The 12,499-nt window shown below is 40.4% G+C and overlaps 1 protein-coding gene across 1 annotated transcript; it reads left to right on the top strand.

Annotated features, from left to right (window-relative positions):
- Window positions 1-360: 360 nt before the first annotated feature.
- adam28 (ADAM metallopeptidase domain 28) lies at window positions 361-12,082 on the top strand. The gene is made up of 22 exons (XM_037257718.1): window positions 361-533; window positions 1,608-1,696; window positions 2,148-2,224; window positions 2,535-2,613; window positions 2,689-2,765; window positions 3,264-3,447; window positions 3,669-3,731; window positions 3,881-3,952; window positions 4,182-4,351; window positions 4,736-4,817; window positions 5,184-5,317; window positions 5,937-6,114; window positions 7,589-7,678; window positions 8,956-9,151; window positions 9,270-9,375; window positions 9,480-9,636; window positions 9,723-9,803; window positions 10,754-10,847; window positions 10,934-11,042; window positions 11,141-11,231; window positions 11,313-11,408; window positions 12,020-12,082. The coding sequence occupies exons 1-22, from the start codon at window positions 443-445 to the stop codon at window positions 12,050-12,052; spliced, it is 2,349 nt and encodes a 782-aa protein (XP_037113613.1). The 5' UTR covers window positions 361-442; the 3' UTR covers window positions 12,053-12,082.
- The last annotated feature ends 417 nt before the right edge of the window (window positions 12,083-12,499 follow it).

Genomic DNA, 12,499 nt, shown 5'->3' with positions numbered 1-12,499 from the left:
TTAACTGAGGTCACCCCCTATGACTTTATTTACTAAAACATGAGAAATCAATGACGTGTAGATACTATAAATGTAAATTATTAGATGGCGTAAGCGCTGTGACTGATGCTGAGTCAGCCGCAATGCAGAATGAGACAGTTTGCTGGTTGATGGCTTTTCGCAAAAGAAAAAGCGGCTACCTCAGCAACCAGGTAAGGGACTTTAATATTAATAATTCAAAACACAAACAAAGCTGAATTAATCTTTATTTAATGTTACTGGCACAAAATATGTAGGCCATCAAAGCTGTTCCTGCATTCCTGTAGCATAGCAGAGGCGTGCTCAGGCCAGTTGTGGGAGTATTTGTTGTCAACGAGGAAGTACTGTGACAGTTCCACAGACAGCGAGTGAAGGTGTGGCCTCACTAACACAGCATGTAGGTGGAAAGAATAAAACTTGATCGATGCCACAATCTGCTCATTTACCACATACTACGATGACACGTGAACTTCTTTTGTGGGTCCTCATCCTAAATGGCGCGCTCAATCTATCAGGTATGTCAGTATTGTAAACATTTACCTCCATTGTGCATGGGCTAATTAATAACTAAGCCTGGAATGACATTCTTCTGTTTGTGTAAAGGTCTTTGACCTGTCTGTAAGCTGTCATGTACTTACTAAACGTATCTTCTTGAAACCACTGAGCATCATGAAATGGTGTATGTTTCAGCAACAGCAAGTTGCATAAAAGAAGGCAGCTGGTGATAGCTTATGTCAGTGTCGGGATCAAGTTCTAATAATAATAGTAAGAATAATATTAATTTTGTGAATTTGCCACATAATTTACACTTAATAGCAAAGCAAATTGGAATGATATAAAGTGGCTTCATTCTGTCAGGACATGAATCTTGTTAAAAAAACAAACAAAAACAAAAAGATATAATAAAAAATATATATGTATATATACATGTATATATATAGTATATATAATATATACATACATACATAGTACATACATACCCACACACAACACAAAACAGATGAAATCTCTGCATAACAAGCCCAGACTAGTGTCACTAGTGTCAGTGTGGCGTGCTTGATGTTTATTTCTGGTCTCACAAGATCCAGTGAGGTGTTGTAATTCTCCTGCGGCAACAGTACATGAAAAGAGAACAAATATTATTAGGCCAAAATGAGCCTTAATCACGCAATTAAAAATATGTATGGCATTAAAGGGTGGTTGAATTAGTCACGTTAATAACACGTTTAACTGACACCACTAAATGAATTATTCGGACAGCGTTTGTGACAATCTGAATAAAGATGGGGCAAGATGAATACCATTGTGGTATCAATGGAAGCATCCAAATCAAATTGGCACTTGCTGTCTCCTTGTAACCCTCCGGAATCCAGGAAGCAGCTTTCCAACAAACAGACGGATGTGTCTTTTCCTTTCCTAGTCCATTTCACACTAAACTGAAGAGTCAGCTTTTTTACAGTAGTCTACCCCCCCTATCGCTTACTATTATTTTCATGTTATTGTTTTTAAATTCAAAATTAGCCCCACAGTTGTTTTTTCTCTTCCGTTATTGTCATTACAAAGCAAAATAAAGTGCTGTCCTTCAACAGACAGCCATGCCGCTCTATTTGAGATTGGAAAGGACTATGAGCTCGTACGACCTGTCCGGCTTCACTCTGTCAGAAGAAGAGACACCGGGGTGAGCAAACATTACAAAGTCCTCTGCAAATCTTAACTCGTTAAATGTGTCGTTTCAACCTGAAGTATACTGCTTCTCAGTTGATTTATTCAAATACAATCAGAAAACACATAAAACATAATGATAAGTGGTTAGTTGCAGTTATTCCTTTGAAAATTCTCCTTCATCCAGGGAATTTTATTCTCATGGCACTGAATCCGTTCAGCTTCTTGTTGAATGAACTCATAAGCCTGAAATGTCTTCCGCCAATCTGCGATCGATTCAGCCCCTGATATTAGTTACGGTTGTATTAGCCCCCACCTTTGCTACACTTTTTGTTTGGTCACATACTATAATACATATTACTAAGATAAATGCTACTGGTGGCATTTTGTTCCATTAGTCTGATGGAGTAGAATGAAGTTTATCATATTTGTTTTGATGGAGACAATCTTGTTTCCCTCCTCTGCAGAACCTCAGGCCAGAGACCCTGAAGTATGCAATGACTGTAGAAGGAAAGGATGTCGAAATGCACTTACAAAAAAACAAGTAAGAGCACATTTCTGGAAAAAATGTTTAACATGGCATTTATTTCACGATTGTAGTTGAATGCTAACGATTGTAGTTGAATATTAATGGTAAAGAAAGAAGTTAAGTGGCGTTGCTGTGGTACTTAGAACTTGCTGATTGTAGGCTGTTCTCACGACGAGTGAGATGTTTCACATCCTTTTTATGTTTTTTTTTTGCACTGATTTAAAAAAAAGACCCATATTACTCATGCTACATCCACAATTTTGCACCAAATAACCTGTGTATGTACATATGACTGATAACGTCATCCTTTTATTTGCATTCTCAGTGACTTACTCACTCAAGATTACTCAGAGACTTTTTACCAAGAGGATGGGACACAAGTCACGAGTTCTCCAAATGACATTGTAAGTCTTTTAGAGTTATGGAACATGCATGCATGCAGAGGATAAAGCATAAACTAATGGTCACATCTTTACCAGGATCACTGCTACTATCATGGGAAGATCGTGAACCAAAGCGACTCGACAGTTAGCATCAGCACCTGTGATGGACTTCGGTAAGCCTTACAATTAACCATGAATGAATGAATGAATGAATGAATGAATGAATGAATGAATGAATGGCCAACAATCACACATAGGTGGCGTGAAAACGGACAAAAATATGGAGTTGGGGTGACATCTATTACAGCTTTCAAGCTGTTCGCAAAGTTTTTGTACAAGATTCAAGGAGCTCCCCCTGTGTAATTTAATTAATTAATTAATTTTTCAGGGTTCTGTGCAGGCCAATTAATTTGTTCCACAACAGAATTGCACAACCATAACATTGTGTACCTTGGTCAGAAAGTCACGCTGAAACAGAAATAGGCCTTTTCAAAAAAGAATTCCCACTAAATTGGTAGCATACAAAATCTAAATGTCTAGCATAAAAACGTTTGCATCACACATTTCAACCAATCATGACTTTAATTTACAGTCTGTTTTCAAAATTACCTAAATGGCTGGGACTGGTAATTAAATTTGGTACAGTAGCATTTTTTTAAATTTTGTTCTAGAGGTTATTTCAGGACATCAGCCCAGAGGTACTTGATCGAGCCTCTGACTGGTGATGATGAGGGGGATCATGCCGTAATGAAGTTCAACGAAGAGGACTACACACCCGCTGTGTGCGGTGTCACCAACACGACATGGAGCACAGATTTCGAGCCACCAACAAGCCGCAGTCGCTCCAGATCAGCGGTTCGAGAAACATTTCCATGACACTCACATGCACAGTATAGGCTCTGATGCGGCTGTATGTGGAATTCACAAGAAAAACATGATTGCCTAACCCTACCTTGGAAGCCAGGGTAGATTTTATAGCTGCCTGTTGCCACGGGGATTCTGTTTTTGTAGGCAGATGGAATTTAAATTCTGTTCGTTGCAGTGCAAGAGCTTTAACTGTCTTTGTTGTATTTCAGGGTATTTCCATCATTCAGCAACAGAAATACATTGAACTCTACCTTGTTGCTGATAACCGTGAGGTAAGACTGCACCAAATGTCATCATGAATACTTTTTGGTGGGGAAGTGATATGCTTGAAGTTGTTATGAGTTCATCTCACTTTTTATCTGTGACTGCCAGTAAAACATACAGGGCATGAGCCTGCTCTAAAATGGTTGTGCGATTTCAGTATGTGAAGCTAAACCGGGATCAAACAGCACTGAGGAAAAGGATATTTGAAGTCGTCAACTTTGTCAACATGGTGAGTTAATACTAATTCAAACAATGATCTGTACGCTGCACTGCCCTCTGAAGTTTGGATTACATTCGGTGGACATTTTATTGCTTTGCTACTATGTAACACTAATCCTCACGATTTATAAATTATTGCAAATCATCTAGTGTGGCATTAAAATGTTATCTTATTGTGTGTTATTTGATAAAGAGTTTTTAAAATTATTTTAATGACCTCGTTTTGGTGTTGTGTGCAGGTATACAAGCCCCTGAGGACCTTCATTGCTCTTGTCGGGCTGGAGATCTGGTCCAATGGTGACTTGATCTCCATCACTCCTCCGGCCGGCGCTAATCTAAATGCTTTTATGACATGGAGGAATTCTGAGCTGGTCAAGAGAAAGAAACATGACAATGCACATCTTATCAGGTCGGAATGGTTTCTATTTACATAATTGGTATAACTCTAGTGAGCGATTTCTTTTTGGAATCACAGATACGTAGCATCATGTGCAAAAGACCTCGCATGTCAGACTTAGAGAACAACAATGAAATCGGGTAACTCCTTTACACATGTTTAACGTGTCAAACAAAAAGGAAGCTTGACTTCCTGCTGGCATGTCTTGTTATAAATGATGACTCTGAAAGTGATTCAATCTGACACCAACACAGAAATGTCCTATCATCCTAAAACTCACATTCAATGTTTGCGGTACTAAATTTGATTCCATCCCATTTTGTAAAAGTTCAAGGACTAGTGGCTCTGGAAGACCTACCTTGCATTCAAAAGATGTTGTTTCTATTTGTCTTTCAGCGGGATTGACTTTGAGGGAGCAACGGTGGGACTGGCGTACATCGGGACTCTCTGTTCCGGTCATTCTGTCGGAGTAGTACAGGTAAGCCTTTTTTCTTATACGAAACATGGGATGTCTAGATAGTAAATATTTGGCAGACACATGCTCAGTCTATTGGTGATTGCGACTTTTGACTGACCCGAACAGGAGATGTTATTGTTCTGTACATGCATCTCAAAAGACATTGTGATCCCCACTCGCTCAGTTCCAAAATCTCATGCTGCAGATAATAAATTATATATTGCTGAGAAACCTTGTGTCAGATATTTCTCATGAATTGCAAAACTTAAGCTTAAAGGTTACACACACAAAAAATAAAGTCACAGAGGTTAGAATAAAGGAGAACAAGGCAAATTGAGGAACTTCACTGTTGTTGACGTTGAGGAATTTGACGCAAGTGTCTCACAGGACCACAACAATCGAGCCATTGCTGTGGGGGCCACATTGGCCCATGAGATGGGCCATAATCTTGGCATGAATCATGATGACTCCAGTGCTTGTATCTGCGCTGGGGATAGCTGCATCATGGGTGCAGCCCTCAGGTAAGGAACCTCTGACATGTGGTTGCATTCACAATGCATGCAAAACCTATCGAGACAATTACAGCAACACGTGATGACAAAAGCTGTTGCCTTTGAGGCTTGCATAAGAGCTTTTGTAGATTTAAAGGTATCTTTAACTCAAGAGCCTTTATGGACAATTGTTCCAATTAGCCACTGATAGATTACTATAAAATTGATGAAAAAATGTGTAAACAGACTGAATGCTCCAGGGTCACTAATTTCTGCAGTTTGTTTCCTGAAAATCCGTTCATTTTCTATTATCCTGTTCACGGTAATGGCTGAGGTGGAGCCTATCACAGCAAATTCGGGTAAGAGGCAGGCTGACCAGATCTATCTAGTCATCAGTTAATCGCAGCACAATGTAGTGCACCAACACAGTCGCATTGGCTAATTCAGATTCAGTCCCTGGAAGAAAAAAAAACAGCACAAGGACATGCAAACGCCTCACAGACATCCAAGGCGTGCCAAATAAATGCGTCATTTCTTCTTCACAACCAATGTCGAAAACACTTGCACCTTGCCTGACGGAAGAAGGCACTGCATTGACACAAATGGTCGTCTGATTAATGCAATATTTGCTTTCCATCCTTTCCACCAGCTGGGACACCCCTCGCACTTTCAGTAGCTGCAGCAGCAGAGACTATGAGAAATACTTGACCGGCCGCAGCCCAAGCTGTATGCTGAACAAGCCGGACTACATGAGTCTGGTGGTGCCGTCTGTCTGTGGAAACGGTTTTGTCGAGAAAGGAGAGCAGTGTGACTGTGGGACTGAAAAGGTAAATGCGTACACTGGATATCATAGCAAATTCTTTTGACCTTTGAACCTAACTTGTCTCTTCCTTTCAAGGTCTATCTTTTGTCAAGGATTTCACTTAGCTTGACTTTACACTCCACCTCCAAGTGCCCAAGTAGTTTGAGCTAATATAATTCCATTTAAGTTTCACGTGACACATGCATCTCATATGACCAATTAAGTTGCATTATAAAAGTTCCAGGACTGGCGTCGATATATATATTTTATTTTATATATATATATATTTTTTTTTTTTGAGACCCAAACTACAGGCTTTTCTCCAGGCAAACAATTCATCATTCAGTGTGCAAGCAAAGGTGAATATTGCAGCAAGACAACTTGTGGCAACACGTCAACACTCAAACAATGCCCCAAGCAGACGATATTTGCTATGACTGCATTTTTATCCCTCATCAGAAAGAATGACTGATTCTGTTAGTTTCTCTAGACGTTCCCATGACTCACATCCAAATTGTGTCACTTGAGAGCCACGCTTGACCCACTGGATGTAACCTTTGAATTGCAAATGTATGACATATCTAGAGGTTATCCAAGCATCATCTGTGGACAGCATGTCTGGCTGTGGTGAATTTTGCAACAATGTTGGTGTGTTGAAATCTGCCTGTTTTGCTAAAATGAGGCGGAGCACATTGCTTCCCTTGTCTGAGACTTTGGTTAGGGATTTTGCCCAAAGGCATCATCAGGAGTCTGACACGAACAAACACATTTACAAAGTATCATTCGCTATTGGTGGTTTATTAGTATAGTTATCGCATGAGCTGGTGTTTTTGGCACTCATCATGGCTATATGAAGTAACATTTAATTCTACCCCAGTGTGAATTACAGCCATGATAGCAAGCTTGATAAATATACGTTCTTTCAAAAAGTTGTTTTTTCAATGGCAACATTTCGATGCATTCCATTGATGATAACGTTTTTGGAAGAAACTGGCTCGGGACTAGAGATTTGGTGGTCACCTTTGAATGGATGAAATAGAGCTCAAAATTAGTCAGTCTCCTAACTACGTTCAATAATGTAAATTGCCATAATGCTTTAGGGAGAGGGGGGTTAAGGAATTTAAAAAGCAGACATGAATTTTCAAGTTTTAATGATTTGATGGAATGATAGTTTATTGTTTTCACTGATATGCTTTGGTTCTGAAGCTTGTAACAAACCTCAGCCTGATTTGTTGCCACTAGGTTTGCTTTCAGAATGTTGTCTTGTTTGCACAAGTACTCTTGGTGCATTATGCTTGAAGGAAATTGATTGTGCCTCCTCAACACAGTGACATTTATGGCAAGCTTGGAACGTGTTCGGATTTGTTCACTATATCTCGTCTGATAAGCCTGCAGGTGGCTAGCAGGTGAAGACGGAAAAGGAAGACTGCCACCACTGTAGTACATTGTTTTCTGTCGTCCTCAAAAACAAAAATTTCTGCATTTGTGTCTTTTCATAGGAATGCACCAACCCATGCTGCAATGCAACCACTTGCACCCTAAGTGAGGGCTCCCAGTGTGCTGCAGGGGAGTGTTGTGACGACTGCAAGGTGAGCGACGTTGGAGTTGTACAATCTAAGTCATCGATTGGGCTATATGATGCGGTGCAGCCATCTAGTGGGGTGCCATGAGTATAAACCTCCATCCGACAGTTGATTGTTAGCTACAAAATGTGCTTATTCTGACATACTGACACGTTTCACATTTGGAAGTGGATACTGTAGTGACTTTGAGGAGCTATATTTGAACCAACAAGGGGGATGGTGAGTGACTGTCCTTTTTTATTATTATCATCATCATCATTATTATTATTATGCAGTAGGTGGCACAGTGGAGCACTGGTTAGGATGGCTGCCCCACAGTGTAGAGGTTGCAGATTCGATTCTAGCTCCGGCCTTCCTGTGTGGAGTTTGCATGTTCTCCCCGTGCTTGAATGGGTTTTGTCCGGGTACTCCATTTTCCTCCCACATTCCAAAAACATGCGTGGTAGGCCGATTGAGCGCTCCAAATTGCCTGTAGGTATGAGTGTGAGTGTGAAAGGTTATTTGTCTATGTGTGCCTTGCAATTGGTTGACAACCTGGTCAGGGTGTACCCCGCTTACCGCCCAATGACCGTTGGGATAGGCTCCTGCACGCCCGCAACCCTTATGAGGAAAATGCCCAATGCAACTTCCCCACGTCCTGCAAGTGGGACAGCTGCGTTCGACAACCCTGTCATATGATACACTGTTAAAAAAAATTGTTCCTGGATATTTGAATAATGGCCAACAATTGAAGATAAAATCATATCTGCAGGCTCAGCGAGCACTTAAATCAGACAGTCGCAAACACAAAATAGTACATACAAAAGCAAATTATGTAACTTGCCGGGGTAGTTTATACAGCTTGTCCCATAATATCATCCAGCTGAACCCCACTCTACCAAGAGAGGCGGATAAACCCCTTGACACTGATGTCATAAACCAAACAAAATCACGGTAAAAAGCCAAGCATTCAGTAGATTGTATTTTCTGTGTTCCAGGTGCTAAACAGGCCAAATGCTTTTTAATAGCAGGGTGTTAACATTCCCTTAACAAATGCTCAGGGGAGCTATCGTGTTCACATAGGTCAACTCCACATCGGAATCTGTGAATACTTCGGTCAAGACTACGTCATACTAAACACATTCGACTTATTTGACTGACAAAATCTGACTGTCCTACACTTTGACTTGGATGGCTTGACTCTCCACCCGCTGGATACGGTTGCTCATAGCCCCCCATTGCCACGAGAGAAATGGACATCAAATGGCCTTATCAAAGTGCAATGGGTCCTGTTGTCTCCACAGATACTTCCGCGATCTTGGGAGTGTCGGAGGAAACAGGATGAATGTGATCTCGCAGAATACTGTGATGGGGAGAGTGACACATGTCCTGAGGATGTATTCAGTGTCAACGGCTTACCATGTGATGAAGGCTCTGGTTATTGTTATAATGGCCAGTGTCCAAAAAGATCAGACCAGTGCCTCAAACTATATGGAGCAAGTAAGTGTCAATGTTCCTTGACTTGTTAAGTGCAGATTAAACTGAAATGAACATTCAGTCAGGATTTCATAAGCACTTGGACCAGCAGATATGAAGTGACAACTTTAGGTGTCCTCAGGTGCTATTGAGGCTCGTCCTTCCTGCTATAACCAAAACACCAAAGGAACTTACTATGCCTTCTGCAAACGTCCCTCAAATGATCAATACATCCCCTGCCAGAAAGAGTGAGTTGTTTGCCTTCGATTGCAGAATCAAATGTAGTAAGGTTATTGGTGTCACTGTCACAATTTGTACACCTGCACAAGTAAAACTATTGCGCTCATTGCAGAAATGTGTTTTGTGGGAAACTCTTCTGTCACAATGGAAACAACAACCCAAACTATGGCCGCATGGTGAGGATTGGTGACTGCAAAGCAGCTTTCTTTGGAGAATATACTAAAGACTATGGCCAGGTGGACACCGGGACCAAATGTGGGGACGGAAAGGTAACAGGCAGTGTTTGTTTTTCTCTTTTTGATATTCAGTGTAGTTAACAACTTCTCTTTCTAACATGATAGCCTTGCTTTTTCAGGTGTGCAGTGAAAATGAATGCGTGAGTCTTCCAAATGCTTACAGAATCACAAACTGCTCTGCAAAATGTCCTGGCCATGCCGTAAGTACTTCAACAACTATATTGAACATTCAAATCATTTTTGTCATGGATCATATCGGAGTGATTGTTATGCTCAAGCGGCCAGTTATAATAGAATTAGAATAAAACATGATGAACTCATTTTTGTATCAGGAAATTGAAGCAAAACATAAGGAAATAAAGGATGCAGTGCAACAGTAACTGAGCACTCTGAATTATTATGCCATCAAAACACTGAAAAAGCCATTTGCTACTGGCGGCTTTGGCTCCATCTGAAGAGTGAGAGATTGCTCCCACCCTTTTATTTTATTTTTTATAAATTCATGGCTAGCTAGTGTCCCTGAGTTGTGTTATCATGACATTACAATCTCGGTGTCCCCGATCCTGGCGCCCTCTTATTGGTCATTAGAGGCGTCCGTCTTGCCCCTCTTTATCCAGTCTGCTAAATGGCATTGTAAAGGGAGTGCTTGTATTTACTAAAAGAAGAGAAGAATAAAACACTCAGTTATTTAAGACTCTATTATTATTTTCATTACTGTCTTTTATGATATGTACAGCACTTTGCGGTGGTGGTCGTTAAAATGCTATAGAAATAAAATTGATTTTATTTACAGACTAGGAATGTGGCTCCAGTGCAAGGCACACTGCACATCATTTTGCCCTTCAATCCTCCGCTTCTGCCATCTAGTGGGAGAGAGAGAGATGGAGAGCGAGAGAGAGAGACAAAAAGAGAGAGAGACAGAGAAAGAGTGAAAGAGACAGAGACAGAGAGACACAGAGAGAGCGAGAGCGAGAGAGCGAGCGAGAGACAGAGAGAGAGAGAGAGAGAGAGAGAGAGAGAGAGAGAGAGAGAGAGAGAGAGAGAGAGAGAGAGAGAGAGAGAGAGAGAGCGAGAGAGAGACAGAGACAGAGACAGATAATGCAACATGGATGTTTCTTTTTTTAATGCAGTTGTGCTTTCAACTTCTCAGGTGTGTAATCACAAAAGTGAGTGTCAGTGTGAGCCTGGCTGGTTGCCTCCTTCATGCTCTTCCAAAGACAACGAGTTCAGCGCTCTTTCTACTGGTACCTGCAGTTATTCATTAGAAAAACTCTACCAGTATAAGCTTCCATTGCTGCATATGCAAGTGATAATTTTTCTGTCACTGCAGGAGCAACTGCTGCCATCGCAGTGGCAATTTCATTAGTGGTTCTGGGGATAATTATTGCTGTCATCGTGGGCGTCATCTGGAAAAAACGACAGAGCCCTGTGTTACCAACGTAAGTAAGCATCAAACATATTAAACACAGTTTAAAAATGTCACTGTAAGCACAGCGTTGTGGCGACAACAGGATAAACTGTCATTTTTCTATAACAGTGCTCATCAAGTAAGGAAGGAGCCAGTAGTGGACAGCGCTGCTCTCAGTCTTAAAGCACAAGTTCCCCGTCCACCCACACAAGTGTCGCAGGTAACGTTAGAATGTTTAATGAAATTTACGCATATGAAACAATCCACAATCACCTATAATAATCTGTGATGATGATTGAAGGCTGGGAGGCCAAAACCCAAAGGACCTCCTCCTCCACCTCCACCAGCAGCAAACAGAGCAAATCCCGCAAACCACAACTACAGGGTTGTCCCTCAGGTAACGCTCGTTCACTTAATCCATTGAATTGATGTAATCCAAAACTCTGTGCTCTTTCACTTAATCCAGTCAATTAATGTAATCAAAACTCGGACGTGTACTTTGTCTCTACCCCAACTTCAACAGTGATTGGCTCCAGGGCATTTGTGCTGGTAGAAAATAGATGAATGGGCTCTCTATGAAATCAGTGGGCATGCCCAACCCAAGCCCTCAGATTCAGGTTATGCTTGTTTGTCATACACCATGAACCAGGAAACAGCCTTCCTTGGCTAGGTGGACAAACAAAGCTCAAAGACAAGAGACCACCTTTGAAAGTTTAGCCAAGCTCAAATACACCCTTTTAGTTTAAAGTTTAACCTTGGCTGATTTCGGGACTCTTCTCGGTTACAAATTAACCTTGGCTGATTTACAAATTGCTAGTATATTGGCGGGTGGGACAGTAACAGTCTTCGACATGACATTGGATTCATGTGATGGGAGACTGGGAAAGAATTAGTAAAAATTATCATCATAATCATGAATAGTAAAAATAATCATGATCATAACTGTCATAATTATAATTAATTATAAATAATTACAAACATTGTGTGTTTTATTTCTTTTCTCAATAGGCACTAAGGCCAGTACCTCCACCTAAGGTCTAACGGCTCACCATGCAATACTTTCAGCAAGGGTAAAACACGAGGGAAATATCCACCTTTTTCATAGAACACAATTATTTGTTATTCAGGTTTTTCTACCTCAGCGCAACCAGAGTCACCGAGGAGCTAAATGGACTGTATTGAGTCAAGCGCTGAGGACTCATCTCAAAAAGACTTTTTAAAAATGTCTTTTCTTTATTTAAATTTTGTATTTTTTTATCTAATTGTATTCAATTGTATATATATAAATATATATAATATATATATATAAATATATATATAATATATAATACATATATATATATATATATATATTATATATATATATATATATATACGTGTGTGTGTGTGCGTGTATTCTTAGGCAAAAAGAGATTTGTGTTGAATGACTTCTCTACAATAATCTACAAAATTACAATAATTTACACGACGTTTTGTCAATATGTGCTC

The sequence above is a fragment of the Syngnathus acus genome, chromosome 9, assembly GCF_901709675.1.
Source record: "Syngnathus acus chromosome 9, fSynAcu1.2, whole genome shotgun sequence".
Taxonomy (NCBI): domain Eukaryota; kingdom Metazoa; phylum Chordata; class Actinopteri; order Syngnathiformes; family Syngnathidae; genus Syngnathus; species Syngnathus acus.
The sequence above is the reverse complement of the archived record's forward strand: the minus strand, read 5'-3'. Positions and strand labels throughout refer to the sequence as shown.